This window comes from Pseudophryne corroboree, chromosome 11 (genome assembly GCF_028390025.1).
Source record: "Pseudophryne corroboree isolate aPseCor3 chromosome 11, aPseCor3.hap2, whole genome shotgun sequence".
Taxonomy (NCBI): domain Eukaryota; kingdom Metazoa; phylum Chordata; class Amphibia; order Anura; family Myobatrachidae; genus Pseudophryne; species Pseudophryne corroboree.
In genome coordinates, this window is record NC_086454.1 from 62910987 (window position 1) to 62933094 (window position 22108).

The following is a 22108-nucleotide window of genomic DNA, read 5'->3' on the forward strand; positions in this document are numbered from 1 at the left end:
CTTGAGGGGGGTTTCCAAATGCAATCCCACAATCTCCCACTCTGCGGAACATTGGAGCAAGTGCAGGAGTTTGGGGGAGCGGTAGAAGAACCTAGTAACGACTCTGAACATTGGTCTTTTTATACACTGTATACTGTATGGAATACAGTATTTATATTAAACACTAAAGATGGTCTATACTAGTATTGGCTTTATCAAACATACTTAAATAATATAAATAAGTGATCAGAAAAAGGTTAAACATACCATAATAAATAAATACACAAACATAATAGAACCAGTAATGCACTGTCTAAGAACACATTCTTCCATTTTATGGTAATGCTCCTGTCTCTTCTTTCTGGTAGCTACTCTTTGGTCCAGTGCACTGATTGAGGACTCAGATCCACACACACAGCAAACTTGAAGAAACTAGAAGAAGCTGCTACCCCTGGGCATGTGCAGCAGCTCTGCTGTCCCAAAAACTGCATGATGTGGCGGCAGTTCTAGTAATAGTATTATTTACCATTACTATTGTTGTCATAATTTGAGCCACTTGCCAAAAGGAAGGGGGTTTCCGTGCAACCGTAACCCCCCCCCCCCCCCCCCTCCACTGAATTTGCCTATGCCAGCCCTATCAATAGCACAAAAGATCCATCTGGAAACAGGCATATTCACGGTCTGATGGGCTACTTTTAGGCTGTGGAATCGACTAAGTATGTTGCCCAGTCTTTGCCACCACCAGGGTACGAATAACCAGGCTATGTTGCCTAGTACTAGATCACAATGCCAAAACACGGTGGCAACGTACCCTGTGCTCACCCTGCCCCTTGAGCCCATGACATCATAACTTCACACTGAAAGGGCAGGATGTATGCCCCGGGAAGTTCGGCACTACCCACAGCATCCCGAAGAGGCTCTGAGATGCTGTATGAGTGCCCAGAGCATCCAAAGGACCAAGCTGCATATGACTCAGCATCACCTGTGTTTGCATAATCTCAGCTCCAGAGCATGCAGTGGGCAAGATAAATCCAGAAAAACAACTTGCATTCAACTCTGCATCAGCCCCATATTGCTTTAACAAGTGATTATTATCCCATTTGGGTGAAGAGATGTACATAGGTTACTTACAATAGGTAGTAGAGGAATCCGAGTGGGATGAAGACTTTGTTGTGGCTCTTGGTGGGGTACTGTGAGAGATGTATATGTAATAGACTGATATGGGAGATGGTTGTAGCAAGATGTGAAGAACATAAACAACTGTAAAAAAAAAAACCATATCATTAACGTAAGTCCACCTACAGCAGTCCACAATGATTATATCTGAAAAATATTAGTAAAAGTGCTTTTATTCTCCATAATGAAAAATGCAACCTGCCCACTAGGAAATCAGTGGGTGCTATTTATTCTGCCAAAGAAGGAAAATAACTAAATATCTTTCAGCAATTTAATTATTGTGGTTAAAATAAACAAGGGGCAAATGTACCAATGCTTGACATGTGACTAAGGCCTCTGTTAAAAACGTCCAGGCACTAATTGAATCTGAAAACTTTCTTTTATAAACTGCTCAAATTAAAACCACTTGACGCAAACTGCAAGCTTTTAGTTACTTGTATACAACAACTTGATTCATTACTACTCTCCACTCACTCTCTTCTTCACTCTTTCTGGAATCAAATCTCTGCCCTCTATGCTTCCGCAGAAATTGCCCTCACTACAGTGACCAATGATTTATCCATGGCTATGATCACTTCTTCTACTTACTCATTCTCCTTGAGCTACCCTCTTCTTCTAGCCACCCTTCACTCTTTGATCTTCACAGCACTGTTCTGTTCACCCATACCTCTTCAGTGCATTTTTTTACTATCACTTTCTGTACTCCATTTCTACCTGTAGGAATTTCTCAAGACCCCGTTCTTGATCCTTTGCTCAACACTCTTTATTGCTCTTTTCTTTACATTTTCTTAACATTTTCAAAATGTTATGTTTTTAAAATAAAAATATATATATAAAAAGCAATGAATAGAGACATGAGTACCATGTTCATTACTAACTCTAGTTTTTCTCTCCTGCCCCCCTGTCCTCAATTATGGACAGTTGTTAAATCAGCTGCTTGGATGGTTGGATTACTCTTTCTAATGAAATGTTCTGGAAATGCCAAGAGAAGAGATAATGTTTTATGTAAAGCACAAGACGGTGCCTGCATTTATTTCATAGCGTAAATCCAGTCCATTGCAGATGCTGCAGTAATTGGAAGTAACGTAAGAAGATTCAGTGATGCCTATATCTTACTAGACCAGTGGTCAGTTAACAGTGGTAAATTACTCCAAATGGGGTAAAAATTAAATTCCTGGTGGTAATGGACGGTCGCGCTGCCGAGACACAGCCCCATTCAGCATCGTCCGGCTCGCGATGTGACGTGCTGACATCACACCGCGCTCCCTCCTGCCCACCATGTGCTGTGCTCCTGACCGCCCTGTGCTGTGTTCCTAGCTGAGGTGTGACGTGCTGACGTCATACCGTGCTCCCTCCAGCCCGCCCGTCCTGCGCTGACAGTGGCCCACATAACAGTAGGAAATTCTCACTGACATTACCGAGGTGAGGATGTGACCATCTGCCTCCTAAAAGTTGTGCCCCCCCCCCCCCCTTCCCCCATCATCCATCTTTCTTACATTCATTCTGGTGTTTTGGGGAGAAAGTGTTAATTAACCTAGTCATTGACAAAAAATAATTGGCGAAAATAATAATAAATAAAAGATATATATATATATATATATATACATACATATACACTGCTCAAAAAAATAAATGGAACACTTAAACAACACATTGTAACCCCAAGTCAATCACACTTCTGTGAAATCAAACTGTCCACTTCGGAAGCAACACCGATTGACAATCAATTTCACATGCTGTTGTGCAAATGGAATAGACAACAGGTGGGAATTATAGGCAATTAGCAAGACACCCCCAATAAAGGAGTTGTTCTGCAGGTGGTGACCACGACCACTTCTCAGCTCCTATGCTTTCTGGCTGATGTTTTGGTCACTTTTGAAAACTGGCGGTGCTTTCACTCTAGTGGTAGCATGAGACGGAGTCTACAACCCACACAAGTGGCTCAGGTAGTGCAGCTCATCCAGGATGGCACATCTATGCGAGCTGTGGCAAGAAGGTTTGCTGTGTCTGTCAGCGTAGTGTCCAGAGCATGGAGGCGCTACCAGGAGACAGGCCAGTACATCAGGAGACATGGAGGAGGCCGTAGGAGGTCAACAACTCAGCAGCAGGACCGCTACCTCCGCCTTTGTGCAAGGAGGAACAGGAGGAGCACTGCCAGAGCTCTGCAAAATGACCTCCAGCAAGCCACAAATGTGCATGTGTCTACTCAAACGATCAGAAACAGACTCCATGAGGGTGGTATGATGGCCCGACGTCCACAGGTGGGGGTTGTGCTTACAGTCCAACACCGTGCAGGACGTTTGGCATTTGCCAGAGAACACCAAGATTGGCAAATTCGCCACTGGCGCCCCGTGCTCTTCACAGATGAAAGCAGGTTCTCATTGAGCACATGTGACAGACGCCAAGGAGAACGTTCTGCTGCCTGCAACATCCTCCAGCATGACTGGTTTGGCAGTGGGTCAATAATGGTGTGGGGTGGCATTTCTTTGGGGAGCCGCACAGCCCTCCATGTGCTCGCCAGAGGTAGCCTGACTGCCATTAGGTACCGAGATGAGATCTTGGGTTCCTCCTAATGCAAGACAATGCTACACCTCATGTGGCTGGAGTGTGTCAGCAGTTCCTGCACGATGAAGGCATTGATGCTATGGACTGGCCCGCCTGTTCCCCAGACCTGAATCCAATTGAGTACATCTGGGACATCATGTCTCGCTCCATCCACCAACGCCACATCGCACCACAGACTCTCCGGGAGTTGGCAGATGGTTTAGTCCAGGTCTGGGAGGAGATCCCTCAGGAGACCATCTGCCACCTCATCAGGAGCATGCCCAGGCGTTGTAGGGAGGTCATACAGGCACGTGGAGGCCACACACACTACTGAGCCTCACTTTGACTTGTTTTAAGGACATTACATCAAAGTTGGATCAGCCTGTAGTGTGTTTTTCCACTTTAATTTTGAGTGTGACTCCAAATCCAGACCTCCATGGGTTAATAAATTTGATTTCCATTGATAATTTTTTGTGTGATTTTGTTGTCAGCACATTCAACTATGTAAAGAACAAAGTATTTAATAAGAATATTTCATTCATTCAGATCTAGGAAGTGTTATTTTAGTGTTCCCTTTATTTTTTTGAGCAGTATATATATATATATATATATATATATATATATACACACACACAGTATCTCAGAAATGCCATATAAACAGTGAAAACCAGTATATATGCACAATAATATATGATTTCCTTCCTTTAAAATCAAGGGGGTAACGTTGGCGTATCTAAATATGTTTTGGGGTAAAAGGTAAAAAAGTTCCCTGACCCCTGTACTAGACAGCATTCGGAGCTTAAGGATAATGGCAGTCATGTAAATTTGGGGTCTGGGACCCAGGGTCGACAGCACAAAGGTCGACACACCTTAGGTCGACGCCAATTGGTCGACACACCTTAGGTCGACATGGACAAAAGGTCGACGTGGACAAAAGGTCGACAGGAACAAGGTCGACATGGAAAAAGGTCGACATGAGTTTTTTATGTTTTTTTGGTGTCGTTTTCTTCGTAGAGTGACCGGGAACCCCAAATAGTGCACCGCGTCCCCTCGCATGGCTCGCTTCGCTTGCCATGCTTCGAGCATGGTGCCTTCGCTCCGCTACCGCTTCGCTCGGCACACTTTACCGTTCCAATCGTAGTCCACGTGGATCGTTAAGTATGAAAAGGTTAAAAAAAAGAAAAAAATCGAGAAAAACTCATGTCGACCTTTTTCCATGTCGACCTTGTTCCTGTCGACCTTTTGTCCATGTCGACATTTTGTCCATGTCGACCTAAGGTGTGTCGACAAATTGGCATCGACCCAAGGTGTGTCGACCTTTGTGCTGTCGACCTGGAGTCCGGATACCGTAAATTTGACAGTTCCTGTTATTTATCTAGACTTGATGAAATGATTGGATTGCATAGTTATTCTGAGAAAGTCTGCAAACACATAGCATATAGGAATAACAATATATAGCTGATATTGACTTTATTTAACACATTCATTTATACAGTATGTAGGTCTTTCTATGCAAATAACATGACAATTTTTTATGATATTTATAACTAGTGCTTTCTACTAATAAGACGTACTAATTCTCACTTACGAAAGCCTTGTTTTTGCCATAGTGTGACTCAATGGTCCACCCACCAAGTCCCATGACTCTTCTCTTTATTTCACAGCAGCTTAAACAAATGTGAAAACAAGCAGAAATAATTGTGAGGTGCACCTAAAATGTCTCATGGCTGACCAGCTTCCTGCCCCTTCCCTTAGCGTCAGGTGTCTGCCTATTTTCTACCATCATCCTACTCAGTTTAACAAAGGCTAATGAACAAAAGAAGATTAAAGGGACTTTGTTATGTGTGTCACTCTTGTGTTTATGACGCTTTTTATTCATACTTACCTACTGGAACCTGTTGGAGACTCCTATTATTTTGGGTATTCCCCCTCTCCCCGGAAAAGTGGGTGTTCTCTACCGCATCCTTCCCACATCCTAGGGCAGGGTGGGGAGAATAATACTTGTAATGTTATGGTGGGGGTGTGGCCAATATGACATGTTTCTATGATAATTATGTCATTTAGCCCCGCCTAATTTTGTAAATCATCCAACCCTGCCCCTATCACCTGCCACTTGGGAATTTTTTTTAACTACATTTGGTATGTGCATGCCTAGAAGTGCATTTCTCTGTCTAAGGAATCCTTTCAGTGATGTATTTGAGGAGACACTTACCTCTTATAATAAAGAAGATCTTTATGTACCGCATAGTGCCAAAAAATATACATATTAATGAATAACAAAATGGGCTGCACGCTTCCGCCCTCCAAATCCTCAACCAATCCCAGTTCTAGGCAACCTAAGTTGGTTACCACTACAGCAGGGAGACCAGGATTGTCAGGTTTACCCCTGTTGTAGTGCAAAACTAGCAACTTTGGGTTAACTGATTTTATACGATGATTTTATATGCTGTAATACTTTTATGGCCTTTCTGTTTGCATTTTAAGCTCTTGTTATGCTTGCAGATCATTTGCAAATATAACACTATATAAGGCGCTGTGGACTCCTTGTGGCTTTATATAAATAAGGGTACTAATATTACAACTACTACTCAGGGCAGGTAATAGAAATTATTAGCCTGACCAGTGGCGTCAGAAGGCGGGTGCGGGGGGAGCGAAAAAAACAACAACCCATCAGTGAGACCACGCCCACTTTTTATTAGACCACCCCCCCTTTTCAGACGCCCGCTGCTCCCACGGTGTATGTGTGTTTGTGTGTGTGTGTGTGTGATAATACAGAGTGCGCTCCGGGTGTCACCACACCTGGTGACGCCTCTGAGCCTGACACACCCATTTTTTTTTTTAGGGGCCCCAGGTCCCTGGCAGGTACAGGCCAGTAGTTTGAGAGTCTGCCTTACCTATATAGTGGTTTCTCTGTGATGGGGAACCTTTGAAGTAATTGTTCCTCCCTGTGCAGATGGTGATTTCACTCTGTATTCACTAGTCACGTAGGACATCACATGGTCTGGAAGACACCTGATTGCGTAGGAATATAAGTAATGTCATCATCATGTAGCAGAGGTTCAACCAGATAATACACAGTAACAAAAGTTTCGGTGCACAGTAACAAGTGAACTTCTCTGAATAAACATTTTTATATTATTAAATTGTATTTGCTACTTTGGTACCATTTGTATCAGTAATGTTTCTTTAGAATGAAGATTACTGAACCTTTTCCTTCTAATCCTGCCAGTTGGAGATAATCTTCAGCCTCGCCCCCCTTCAGTTCTTTTTAGCCTCATTCCGCTATGTCTCTACAGCCCCCATGTGTATCTCCAGCCTCATTCCCCCATGTCTATCCAGCTCCCTTCTGTCTCTCAAGCCCTAGCCCCTTTATGTCTTTCCATCCCAGGCCCTTTCTGCCTCTCCAGCCCAAGAACCCTTCTGTCTCTCCAGCCCACAGCACCTCTCCAGCCCCCCAGTGTCCCTCCAGTCCCACAGTGTCCCTCCCACCTCCACAGTGTCCCTCCAGCCTTCACAGTGTCCCTCCAGCCGGCCCCCATAGTTTCTCTCCGACAACCCCCAAAGTGTCCCTCCAGCCAGCCCCCACACTTACCTTCTATGTCTGTTGTTTCAGCGCTTCAGTGTTGCGTGACGTCTTGACATTATGCACACTGCACCATAATAAACAAAATAAGCACTGGCCACAGCCTGCGCTGGTGCAATAAAGCATTGGCCAGAGATCTGTGGCCCCACCAGGGCCTCCTAGGACCTTGGGGCCCGATACAGCTATGCCCCATACTACTTCTACTACTACTACTACTACTACTACTAATAATAATAATAATAATAACAACAACTTTGTCTCTGCTCATTATACCAAGAGTGAAAAACAAAACACACATGAATAAGTTTCAAACAAAATTATAAAAGAAAAGTTAGTAATTATAAAATAAAGCATTTTTTTTTCTTTCTTGCTTCATACTGTAGTTGTTCAAATAGGAATTAAAATCTTTGTTTTATTCATAGCTTGCAAGTAAGTCTTTTATATGATTCAGAAATAAGAACATCCATATTTGTTTGTATATTATGGCCCAGATTTATCAATCCTTGGAGAGTAATAAATTGCAGCCACTCAGCTCCTAACTGCCATGTTATAGGCTGTGTTTGAAAAATAACAGTTAGGAGATGATTGGCTGGTATTTTATCACTGTGCAATTTTTCGTTCTCCACGGCTTGATAAATCTGGGCCAATATGTTTATTTGTTATAGTTATGTTATTTTTATCCTATTGGAATAAAAAACAGAGGTCTTAGGCATTCTTGTCCATCATAGTGAGACCACTAATTGGCTAAATTGCCACTATAGGATTGAGAGAATGTCCCAGTGCTTTCCATCACAGAGCTTGTAGCATTTGGGAGGCATACAGGATTTTTTTTTTTTCCTCAATAGGGACACCAGCCTGCACTGACTCGTTTTTAGAGCCTCCTGGGCTAATTCAAGGGTGGTTGCAAAACAACATTTTCCTGTAATAGGCAAAACCATGTGCACTGCAGGGGCGGGGGGGGGGGGGGGGGGGTAGATGTAACGGGTGGTCTTCTGTATGCCGGCGGTCGGGCTCCCGGCGCTCAGTATACCGGCGCCGGGAGCCCGACAGCCGGCATACCGACACTTATTTTCCCTCGTGGGGGTCCACGACCCCCATAGAGGGAGAATAAAATAGTGTGGCGCGCGTAGCGTGGCAAGCGCAGCGAGCCCGCAAGGGGCTCATTTGCGCTCGCCACGCTGTCGGTAAGCCGGCGGTCGGGCTCCCGGTGCTGGGATGCTGGTCGCCGGGAGCCCGACCGCCGGCCAGCCGTACTGAACCCGATGTAACATGTGCAGAGAGAGTTAGATTTGGGTGGGGTATTTTGTTTCTGTGCAGGGTAAATACTGTCTGCTTTACTTTTACACTGCAATTTATATTTCAGTTTGAACACACCCCACCCAAATCTAACTCTCTATGCACATGTTGTATCTAACCCCCCCTGCAGTGCACATGGTTTTGCCCATTAGAGGAAAAATGTTGTTTTGCAATCAACCTTGAATTAGTCCAGGAGGCGAGCCCATGGTTTGTCTATACTCACTGCTGGAAAGAGTAAAAAGCTACATTCAGGGTATACCCTGCCCAATAAATATATGCATAGAGTCTCCTCATAGTGTTCAGCAAATCACTATTTTAACTTTCCAAAGAACATGGTATAGGGTAACATGCTGCTGGTGAATATATTAACCCAACTTCTATAAAACATTGACCTCAGCTCCATTCTTCTTTCCCTGACCTGGGTAAAAATCAAATCACAGATCCATATGATCAAGGGCATGTCACTTTCTTACCATTTCCCAAATTTGACAGCTGGAAAGTACCAATTAATTCTGGGCTACTGTTCTTTCCTCAATTTTTTTTTCTTGAAAGAGGGACATCAAAGCCGATCCAATACAGCTGTGTTTATAATGTGGGATTAACCTCTTGTGTGGCTCTATGTCAGACATTATAGAAATGTATATGACGCTTAAGCTGATCTACACAGATTTACTATAATGCAAATGTCACTAATTTTATTTGTTACAGCTCTGTGGTTCCTTTACAGAATTGGTTGCAATCTGTGTTTTTATTCTGATGGTACTCAACGGTATGCATTTCTACAACTTCCCATTTGTGAAATGAGTAATTGTTATGACTACAGTAGTTCACAAAAATAGGAAGAAGTCAGTGAAATCAGTTCAGAAACGAATAAAAAAAGTGTCTGGAAACTACTTTAAATATGTCGACCTAGCACATGTTGACCTAGAAACCCTGTCGACCTTCCAACCCTGTAGACCTAGTGACTGTCGACCTATAGTGGTCGACCTAAACATTGTCAACCTAGACAGTGTTGATCTTCAGACCGGATCCCTTTAAATATTATATCAACTTGGAACGTTAGTCTACTGCTTCTCTGTCTCAGTGTAAATATTGGTTTATCAATTTGCTTTTAATTCTCTAATTATTGCTCTGGGAATTATTGTCACCTTGGTGTCCTATATATTCTACTCAGATCTTCTTTTGATACTAGCTTCTAAAAGTCACCCGTCTACCTAATTAACATCTGAGATTGTGAAAGGTTACCGTTGCCCAGGTCTGGATTGGCAGAATTTGCAGGATTTCAGGTGTGGTACAGTAGGCCATCCTTTAAGTTCCTGCACAGGGTTCAGTATGATTTGCTAATGGACGGTATGCCGGCGGTTAGAATACCGACAGCGGAATCCGGTCCATCAGAATCCTGACAGCCCCCAAGGAAGCCCCCTAACCCTCCTCTGCCCGCTACTCTAACCCTCCCTTTTGGGTGCCTAACCATATCCCTCCCCTGTGGTACCTAACCCTCCCTTCCCCGCCACTGCCAAAACATAACCCGCCCTGCTTGATCCCTAACCCTAACCTTCCCAGCCCCGCAGCCTAACCCTAACCCCCCTTCTTCTGCCTAAACCTAGCCGCCCCCCCCCCCCCCCCCCCCCCGCGCGGCGTCCCGCTGTCCGGATGATCGGGATGCCGACTGTCAGTAATGTGACACCGGCATCCCGTGTGGCGTCGATAACTTCGGGATCCCAGCATCAGTATATTGACCACCAGGTTCCCGACTGTTGGGAAGCTAACTGCTTCCCCCTAAAAAAGATGATTCAGTATCTTTTTAAACATTCTTTCTCATTTAAAATATATATCTGTAATACCCATAGTTTGGATGACATTAGAGGTAAACCTTTTTAGCGCTGCGCATTATCTGCCAAACATGCCGAAATGTACCTATAGAAATTTCAGCTCTATGACATTCTAATACTTATGGTGAAGTCATTTCCATTCTGTACATCCATTGTTTCATGTATGGAATATTTCCTGTCTTGGCAGAAATGATTTACAGACACACGGCAGCAATAGATGGAGAATTTGTCCATTTTGAAATCCTGGATACTGCTGGCCAGGTATGCACTATGATGTTTGCTGTTTGTATCCTCTTCACATGTGGCCATATAAGGATGACTTAAGATGTGAACAGTAACTTTAGTTGCTTCTGCAGTTCTGTAGCCGATGCTGTACTAACACATTTGAATTCTGTATGTAGCTTATATTTGAACACCAGGGTCTTGGACTGAAAATGTTCAAGAGCCTATGATGATAAGGGGAGGAGCTGTGATCAGTACTGTGTGGGTGTGAATAGTGCTGTGTGGGTGTGATCAGTGCTGTGTGGGTGTGACCAGTGCTGTGTGGGTGTGACCAGTGCTGTGTGGGTGTGGCCACCCCTACATTATTAGTCCCAATGCCTCCCTAAATACATAAAGATAGAAAGTTTGCATCATTTTATGAGAAAACAAGAAATACAATTTTAAGACTTATGATTTATGTACGACTGTGTGGCCAGCTAGGCAGCTGGTCTTCATCATGCTGCCATGTTGCTGGGCCTATTTTTATATGTACAGGATTTGCAGCTCCATCCACCCCATTGTTAATATAACCCCAATGAACTCTAGTTCTGAAGCTTCATTTGTTCATACTGCCCAACCATCCCGATTTTGGAAGGATGCTCCCGTTTTTTGGACATTGCCCTGTGGTCTCACCAGCAGGCTGCAGTGTCCCTCAGGATGAAAGGTTAGGAGCAGGGGCGTATCTACGCATTGGCCAGGATGGCACTCGCCAGGGGCGTCTGCCAAGGAGGGGGCGCCGCCCAGCGGTGCCATGCTGGCCTGACACCCTCTGTCATCAGCAGCCGCTGTCACACAGTGACATCGCTGCTGCCGTACGCAGAGCACTGCTCTCTGAGCTATGCGAACGGCTGCGGAGGCAGGGGCTGGAGACGTCTGGCCTGCCTCGGGGGGGAGGGGGGGGGGGCGTGCAGTAGCGTAGCCTCTATGGCCACAGCACCTGGACCCGCCCCCTACTATCCCTCACTGGCGGCTTCTCACAGGGCGGGATGTGGCTGAGCGCACTGTCCCGCTGCTGTTCTCCCACGGTGGCCATGCGGCTGTGAGCCTGTGCCACCCTCAAGGGACAGCTTTCTTTCATCACTCTCCTGGCTGCCTGCATTAATTTACAGGAGGAAAGAAAAAAACAGGTACCATGGGGGGCACTGTGTTGTTTTTTTTTTGGGGGGGGGGGCAGTATGGGGGAGCTTAATGTACTGGGGTGATATAGGGGTGCAGTGTGTATGGAGGGGAAATATGGGGGTGCTGAATGTACTGCAGATAATATGGGAGTGCTATGTGCACTTGGGCAAGGGTAAAATGGAGACACTGTGTACTGGGCTTAATATGGGGTACTGTGTGTACTGGGGGTAATATGGGGGGTGCTGTATATACTAGGGTTTTATATAGGGGTGCTGTGTGGGGTTGGGAATGAAATGCCGGCTGTCGGGATGCCAGTGGTCAGGAGGCCAGCAGCAGCATCCCAATTGTCGAAATCCTGATGTGGGTTGGTAAGTGGTCTAATCCCTACCCTAACTCTAACCCTACCTTTTTGGTGCCTAACCCCAACCCCTCCTTGCAGCCTACCCTGAACCCCCACGGGAGCGCCTAAACCTAACTGCCCTTGCCAGCACCCTAAACCTAACCGTCTCCCCTCCGCAGCCTAAGCCTAACTCCCTTGGTGGTGCCTAAACCTACACCCCCCCCCCCCATCCCAGGTGTAGTACTTACGTGGTCCGCTGTCTGTGACTGTACATTCAGGATCCCGGCGGTTGGGGTTCCGGCGTCAGTGTCCTGTGCCCTTTTGGGATTCCAGCGTCGGCCTTCCATTGTGTGTAGGGATTCCGGCGCCGTTATGTTGTGCACCGGGATCCCGACCGTCGGGATATTAACTGCATCCCGCTGTGTGTACTGGGGGAATAAATACCATGGTGGGCACTGAGACTGATGCATTCTGGAGCCTGACAGGGATAGCCGGAGGGGGGAGTTTTCACTCCCACACTCTGGCATAAAAGATGTTCTTACATCTTGGTAAAGAGGCGAAGCGGGAAGACTTATACCGACACAATCCCGGGCAGTATGATACATCCCCCCCTAATGTGTGGCTAGACTAGGGTAGGGTTAATGGTGAAGAAGGTGTCGGTGGGGTTAGTGAGAGTATATTATTAAAAAAATATGGCGTGGATGGGGGGCGCCAGTCCCTTACTTTGCCAGGGGAGCTCAGACCCCTAGATACACCCCTGGTTAGGAGGTAGCACTCTTGCTGCTGCTCTGCCTAGCAGAATAGTATGGGGATGGATTGCACCCAGTGACTGCCAGGAGAGGCTGGTGACAACACAATTGTTTGGGGAGTGCTGGGCGGGTGTGGATCATTAGATCGACAGTGTCTAGGTCGACAATGTTTAGGTCGACCACTATAGGTCGACAGTCACTAGTTCGACAGGGTTGGAAGGTCGACAGGGTTTTTTTTGGGGTGCCGTTTTCTTTGTAGAGTGACCGGGAACCCCAATTAGTGCACCGTGTCCCCTCGCATGGCTCGCTTAATTCGCCGTGCTTTGGGCGAGGTGCCTCGCTTCGCTACCACTTCGCTCTGCACAGATTACCGTTCCAATCGTAGTCCACGTGGATCGTTAAGTATGAAAAAGTTCAAAAAAAGAAAAAGTAAAAAACTCATGTCGACCTTCCAACCCTGTTAACCTAGTGGCTGTCGACCTATAGTGGTCGACCTAAACATTGTCGACCTAGACAGTGTCGATCTTCAGACCGGATCCCGTGCTGGGCATACCCCTAGCATAACAGGGCAGCGCAGACGTACTACATGAATGCAGGAATTACTAATATTCCTAAAGGTGTGTCATGTGGGCATTTTGTGAGTGTTGCAATTTTCCACCCAAAAATACCTCTCTCTCAGTGGGAAGAGCTATTTCTGTTTTTCCCAGTAGCTTTTCAGCTATGAAAAGGCTGCTAAAAGATCTAAGTGATTCAATCAACTTATAGTTACTAATTGGCACTTTCCGGATCAAGGTTGTAATTCTATATTAAGACCACTTATATTTTATATTTAAAGCCACATCACACATTGTTAGAGTTGTAATTATTTATCTTAAAGTTCGGTCCATATTATTAAATGTTCAGCTGTACAATTTTGGTAGGAGTATAATCTAACACATCCAGATTTTTTTTCATCATTAACCTAATAGGCATTAATCTGCTCTATGGGGGTAGTGTTTGGTACCTCTGCTGTACTGTACATAGGAAATGAAAATCTGTATGCGCCACCTAATGGCAAAACAGTAAACTGAAATTATTTTATCCGTCTTGGTGCACATATTTATTTTAGGAGTAGCTTGTTTGGCTAATGATTTCATATTTTTGCATTTGATATATTTATAAGGAAATAATGTAAGTTTATAGAGCTAAACACACAAATAATTGCAGCGCCTATGTCTATAGTTTGACCAACATATAGCGGGCAGAATTTAATATCCAAGCTGTGATGTCCTGACAACGGGAGAACAATACTAGGTGCACGTTCGCCTCTATAAAGGAGTTGTGTAGTACTCCTACAGTATATAAATTAATTGAACTAAAAAAAAAAAAATAGAAGCGCTCATGGAACCATATGCATTGTATTTCCCACAAAAAATATCAACCAAAGGAGTTAAATGATCAATAATTCGTAATTATTTTATAAAAAAATATATCAATCTTTGTAATCATGTACATAAAACATGCCTTATATAGTAATTCTAACTGTAACCGTATTGCTTACTTATACCATTTAGATAAGGCTACTTTGTAAATGCTTGCCTGTTATGTGAGAAACAGAAAAAGCATTTTGTATCAATGAAGTAACTGTTGTGTAGATTTATAGTAAACTTATATAAATGGGTGGCAATACCTTTAAAAACACAGCTATAAAACCCAACTGGAAAAAATACAGCTATAAATCAACTCTGTATGTCAGTATGATGGAATAATGGGGGTCATTCCGAGTTGTTCGCTTGCAGATTTCAGTCGCAGCGCAGCGATCAGGCAAAAAAAACGGCACTTCTGCGCATGCGTATGCGGCGCAATGCGTACGCACGTCGTACTATTACAACGAACAATGTAGTTTCACACAAGGTCTAGCAAAGCTTTTCAGTCGCACTGATGGCCGCAGAGTGATTGACAGGAAGAGGGCGTTTCTGGGTGTCAACTGACCATTTTCAGGGAGTGAACGGAAAAACGCAGGCGTGCCAGATAAAAACGCAGGCGTGGCTTGGGAAACGTAGGCTTGGCTGGCCGAACGCAGGGCGTGTTTAGATGTCAAAACAGGAACTGAATAGTGTGAAGTGATCGCATGCGCTGAGTAGGTCTGAAGCTACTCTGAAACTGCACAAAATAATTTTGTAGCCACTCTGCGATCCTTTCGTTCGCACGTCTGCTAAGCTAAAATACACTCCCAGAGGGCGGCGGCTTAGCGTTTGCACGGCTGCTAAAAGCAGCTTGCAAGCGAACAACTCGGAATGACCACCAATATCAATAAGCTCAATAGGATAACCGGGCGTCCCCGGATGGGAATGTTTTGTAGCTATGATTTATAAATTGCAAGAATACGAAGCAAAGTTTTATGCGTTGAGCCGCTGATAATAATAGGGCTGTGGATAGTTACTAAGTCCCAATAAGCGGTAGATAGCGTGAGACTCACTGGTGAAAAGACGCTGATCCCGGCAATATGAAGCCCACAGTGACCTCCGTGTGTGGTCTCCAATCGGAGTGTTTGCTTGTTAGTGCCGCAGCCGTGCCGTGATTACAGCACTGATAATAGAGAGACTGCCGGTGCTAGCGGTATGCAGAACGCGTTGATGGTCTGAGTATTGGAGTATTGGAGAGTATGGTCTGTGTATTATGATGAGGAGGGGACTGCAGGACCACCTGATGAGTTTCATAAGCATTAGAGAGTCAAATAAGACGGGAATGTCAACACTGTTGTTGGATAAAAAATATCCAGCTAGCAATGTCCATTCCCTGGCGAGAGCTCATATTCATAATCTGAGAACTATTTTTTACCTTACTGCCCCTCGATACCTATTTAACCTGTCTGGCAGGCATTTCTCCTATTCTCCTATTCAGCTGTACATCGCCTGCTCCGTGGAATAGATTATATTTTGGTGGCTGATGCTCTGATTTCATATATTCATGAAATACAGTAGACCTCTATAATAATATTAAATCCGATCCTGCCCCCATTCACAGCCTGAGATACCTGCAGCTCTATGGCATTCCTGGAGGGATGCGGTCAATTTACCTACAATCAAACTCCCGACAGTCAAAATACCGACAACCAGTGACCGACAGTCAAAATCCCGACAAGTTCAAAATACCAACATTTAAAATGTCAACAGGTCAAAAAGTTAACATGAGTTTTTCAGGATTTTTTCATTGAATGCAACTTGTTCATACTTTACCATCCCGGTGGACCTGGAGGGGGAATATAATAGTGTGCAGAGCGAGGCACCATGCCTGAAGCATGGCGAGCGGACACGGTACACTTATATGATGTACACCAAAAAAACAATGAGAAACTTGTGTCAAATTTTTGACCTTTAAATTTTTTTAAATCTCGGTATTTTGACCTTGTTGGTATTTTAAGTGTAGGTATATTGACCTTGTCTGTATTTTGACAGTCGGTCAATTGTTGTCGGTATTTTGACCTTCTGGATTTGGATTGTGGGTATTTCATTCTAAACCCTTCCTGGAATATCTTTTGTCTTGCAATGATTTGAAATCTTATCTCAGTAGAAAATGGATGAAATTTGTAGATAAACTTGGACGAAGTAGTGATTTCCATGGAGACGACACTGTGATAATGATGGGACACATAATTTGATATGTTTTCACATGGAATAAAGAGACAAAAACATATTATTGTGAATGGCAATACTCCATTGCTGATGCTTTTAGGACGGATCGTAATCCTTCTAGTGAAGTCTCCCTGATGCCTTATCTGCAGGAGATTAAAGTACTGACTAGTGAATGTCTAAATATTATCCAGGGGGAAAGAAAGTGGGCAAAATATAATTTCCTAGAAAATGTTTTACTGATTGGATTCATTTAAGGGCTTTCTATTTATTTAGACATTTATATTGTCATTTATATTCATCTCACTATGTACTACTGTATGGGACATTTTCTTAACGTCCTGCAATTGTGCGGCCATGTAGAGGTATCTTCAGGATTAGTTATATGGACAACAGAAGGCAAACGCAGGATTTCTAGAGGGGGGTTTCCAAATGCAATCCACAATTTCCCACTTTGCAGAGCAATGGAACAAGTGCAGTCTGGGGAAGCGGTAGAAGAACCAGGATGTACTGTAGTTATGTGACCGGCACCCATAGAGTGGGAATAAAACCTGTGGCGACCGCCTGTTGCACTCACCCATCCCCCCTGCTGGCATTCCTGACTGCCGGTTAAGCAAACCCAAACTCGAAGAACCTAGTACCGACCCTGGGCATACATATGTATCCATTGGTTTTTTTTATACACTTGATAGTGTATGGAGAACTGTTTTAGTAATTAACAATATATAAAGTGTCTGTATCAAACATATGAAACTAATATAAATAACATAAGTGGTCAGCAAAAGTTTAAACATCCTATAGTAAATAAATCCACAAATGTGATATAACCAGTAGGAGGCAGAACTGCACTTTCTAAGCACTCATGGGTCTATTTACTAAGTCTTGAATGGAGATAAAGTGGACGGTGATAAAGTACCAGCCAATCAGCTCCTAACTACCATGTCACAGGCTGGGTTTGAAAAATGACATCTCCGTGCACTTTATCTCCATCTAAAGGGCCCTATACATTTAACGATCCGCCGCCGAGCTGCCCGACAGTGGATACGGCTGACAGGCGACCCGGCGGTGGGGGTAAGTGACGGGGGGAGTGAAGTTTCTTCACTCTCCCCGTCACCCGGCTCCATAGAAGTGCAGGCAAATATGGACAAGATCGTCCATATTGGCCTGCATGCACAGCTGACGGGGCACCAGCGATGAACGAGCACGGGGCCGCGCATCGTTCATCGCTGGTGCCTCCACACTCAAATATATGAACGGTATCTTGTTCATTAATGAACAAGATCGTTCATATCTTTGACTAATATTGCCAAGTGTGTAGGGCCTATTTAGGCTTAGTAAATAGACCCCTCAGCAGGGCCGGTGCTAGGGTGTTCGGCGTCCTCCTGCAAACAATACACTTGCGCCCACCCATTCGTAATAAAGGTACAGTGCGTGCCAATGGGGTGTGGACTCACATGGAAGGGGCGTGGACACCCAATAGTACCCTCAATTCAAATGATGCCACACACAGTGTATCACAATCTTATTCACATTATACCACACGTAGTGCCCCTGATTCATATTACACCAAATAGTAGTGTACCTAATTCATATTATGATACACAGTAGTGCTCCTTATACACAATACCCACAGTAGTGTCTCTAATATACACATAAAGCCAGCAGTAGTAGTGCCCCTTACACATAACGCCCACAGTAGTAGTGCCCCTTACACATAATGCTCACAATAGTTGTGCACCTTACACATAACACCCACAGTAGTTGTGCCCCTTACACATAACGCCCACAGTATTCATGCCACACACAATGCCCACAGTAGTCGTGCCACACACAACGCCCACTGTAGTCGTGCCACACAAAACGCCTACAGTAGTAGTTCAACACTTAATGCCCCTTACACTAATGTCCACAGGATGATTGGAGAGACTAGGGAGTGCTGTATTTACTGCACAGAGTGCTGTGGGCACCACTGTCAAAAATGCAGTGGGGAGGAGCAGGGCCGGTCCAAGCCCAATTTTTTCGGTAAGCGAATATAGATTTTGGCGCCCCTCACTGTGGATATTGTGGGTGGAGCTGTAACGCGGGTGGGGCATCAACTGGTGCCCCACTCGCATAAAGCCAGTTCTACATAAGAAAAACTGAAAATATTGCTTTAGATATATAATATTCCAGATTTCATACATTATTATTATTTATAATTAGATAACCCTTTTGTAACTCACAAGTATGAATGCATCACTTACAGACCAGGCTTGATGCTCCCACATGTAAATATACTGCCGCCAAAAGTTGTGTTTAACTCATGACACATTAATGCAGACTGTCTCACATCACAGGCAGCGAGCACTATAACCACCTTCTCTCTTCACATCGTCCCACACAGAGCAGTAGCAAGTTACCACAGACACACAGGGAATTTAGAAAGCATAGCGGATTACCAGATGGGATGTGGTTAAGATACTTGCGTCGACGCCGGAATCCTGACACTTATTGGAATGCCGACGCCGGCATCCCAACGGTTCCGGTATGAAAGATAGATAGTGTCTAGTTAGACAGTCAATAGATAGACACCATATGTTAGACAGACATTAGGTCAACAGGGTCAAAAGGTCGACAGGTCACAAGGTCGACAGGTCACAAGGTCGACAGGTCAAAAGGTCGACATGGAAAAGGTCGACAGGTCAAAAGGTCGACATGGTCAAAATGTCGACATGAAAATGGTCGACATGAAAAAGGTAGACACCATGTTTTTTGCATTTTTGTGCTTTGTGTGGATAGTTTTGTCATCTGGCAACCCAATTGCAGAAAAGCATACCCTCGAGGGGCTCGCTTCGCTCGCCACGCTTTGGGCACGGTGGCTCGCCACAAGGTTTTTAACCAACTCTATGCCGACATGGATAGAGAAAGTATGAAATAATCCAAAAACATGTTAAATAAAAAAAACAAATTTGTCTATCTTTTTTATGTCGACAATTATCATGTCGACCTTTTGACCTGTCGACCCTTTGATCTGTCGACCTTTTGATCTGTCGACCTTTTCCATGTCGACCTTTTCCATGTCGACCTTTTGACCCTGTCGACCTTTTGACCCTGTCGACCTAATGTCTGTCTAATATATGGTGTCTATCTATTGACTGTCTAACTAGACACTGTCTATCTACTAAACGGATAGGCATCCCAACATCAATTGAAATGCTGGCGCTGGGATACCGATTTAGCCGACACCAGACTTCATCACTGGTAAACCACGGCTGGAGGGACTTAGGGTTAGATTGGGGGAAGGTGGCAAAAATACCGCAGTAGAAGCTTGGCGTCACGGAGATCTTCTACTTCTACTGGTCTGGTACAGTCAGCGGCTATTTCAAACGTGGCGCCACCCGCCTGATTGGCTGCCAGTCCGCGATTGGCTTATCTCAATGGCTGTGCCTCAGCCATGTACCCCGCATATAGGTTGGGTTGGCTGTGGGGCGGAGTAGGAGAAGAGAAGAGAAGAGGAGGGAGCCGGAGAGACTGAGCTGGAGCTGCGCTTCACGCTGCCGGCGTCTGCCACAGTCTGACAGACGGCAGCTGCAGCCAGCAGCAGCAAAGCGGCGAGAGTGCCTCTTCATCCCTGCGCCTCCCTGCTTTGCAGGAGCTGCTGAGTGGCTAGCGCCGGCTCTGCCCCTCAGGCTCCTACCTGATGGTAAGGCGCCTGTCTCTTTTTTTTCTGGCAGCTACTCTCTGGTCCAGTGCACTGACTGAGCAGAAGCTGCTATACTGGGCATGTGAAGCAGCTGCATTCTATCCCTTACACTGCATGTTGTGGTGGCAGCTCTAACTATTGACTTTTATATTATTACATAGTAACATAGTAACATAGTATCTGAGGTTGAAAAAAGACAATTGTCCATCGAGTTCAACCTATTTGTGGCCTCCTATGCATGATGATTTGACCAAAATTTCTGACTGATGCTGCTGTCAGCCGTTGCATTTTATCCCTATTTATAGTAACTATAATGCATGACTATGCTCCATACCCCTGGATATCCTTATCCATTAGGAATTTATCTAACCCATTCTTAAAGGTGTTGACAGATTCCGCCATTACAATTCCCTCGGGCAGGGAATTCCAAACACGTATTGTCCTTACCGTGAAAAAGCCTTTACGCCGTATTGTGCGGAATCTCCTCTCCTCTAACCTGAGTGAGTGTCCACGAGTCCTCTGTGTTGATCTAACCAAAAACAGGTCCCGCGCAAGCTCTGTGTATTGTCCCCTTATATATTTGTAGATATATTGTTATTGTGGACATAATTTGAGCTTCTGGCCAAGAAGAGGGGGGGTTTCTGCGCAACTGGAAACCCCCCTCCCTTGCATTTGTCTATGGACAGGATATCTATGGCAACACATAGATGTTGGAATGTTTTTCCCGTGCTTGCGTGGGTTTCATCCAGGTTCTCCAATGTCCTCCCACACTCCAGTAACACAGTGGTAGGTTATTTAACCCTTGTGTGTGGACATGTGGTAGGCAGTATGGATTGTGAGCTCCACTGAGGCAGGGGTCTGATGTAAATAGCCAAATAGAGTCTGTAAAGCGCAGCGGAATATGAGTGCGCTACAGTATATAAATATCTGTAAATAACTAGTACCTAAATAACAATCATTTAAAAAATAAATCTATACAAATATTTTTATTTTAAAATAAAACTGAATCATAATGATGAATTGCATAGTAAATACATGAGAAGGACCCAAATCAAAACGATCAATTAATAATTAAATGAATTGACATGTAGCAATTGAACATGAAAAAATTATACATTTATAGTAATGAATAGCAATATTTGGTGGGAATGGATGAATTTGGATAAAACTCTGTTGGTTACAGTTCTAATATTCTGTATATGGTAAAACATTGTCACCAATTCTTGTTGGGGAAGGTCAGAATACTGTATTCCAGTTCTGTGATCAGTTTCTAACGGTCCCAGATGATAGTGTGATCTCAGTACGTAGTATAACAGATGGGAAAAGTATCAGTAAACAGACTAGTACATAGGAGCTAAGTATTACTTACTCAGAAGCAACTGAATCTCCTATTAAATAACATCTCTTGGTTCAAGTGGCAGTGGATTAGAGGTGAGTAGTAACCTTTGGCAGGAATGGATACATTCTCTGTGGCCATTCAGTGCTGAGAAATTCACGTTGCGTCTCATGATGGCTTGTATGTTGATATAGCCAACATGTTGGATCCTATAGAAGGCCTATATATATATATATATATATATATATATATAGATCAATGGGCCTAATTCAGAGTTGATCGCAGCAGCAAATTTGTTAGCAATTGGGCAAAACCATGAGCACTGCAGGGGGTGGGGGTTGATATAACATGTGCAGAGAGATTTAGATTTGGGTGGGGTGTGTTCAAACTGAAATATAAATTGCAGAGTAAAAATAAAGCAGCCAGTATTTACCCTGCACAGAAACAAAATAACCCACCAAAATCTAACTCTCTCTGCGCATGTTATATCTGCCCCACCTGCAGTGCACTTGGTTTTGACCAACTGCTAACTAATTTGATGCTGCGATAAACTCTGAATTACCACCAATATTCGGTAAAGCCCATTAGCACACATCAAAG

The 22108-nt window shown here is 44.3% G+C and overlaps 1 protein-coding gene across 1 annotated transcript in view; it reads left to right on the plus strand.

The window, feature by feature from the left end:
* Positions 1-22108, plus strand: part of LOC134968838 (ras-related and estrogen-regulated growth inhibitor-like) — a 99796-nt gene that overhangs the window by 71782 nt on the left and 5906 nt on the right. The window contains exon 3 of the mRNA XM_063944351.1: positions 10598-10671. Coding sequence (XP_063800421.1) covers positions 10598-10671 — 74 coding nt within the window. The remainder of the gene's footprint in view (positions 1-10597; positions 10672-22108) is intronic.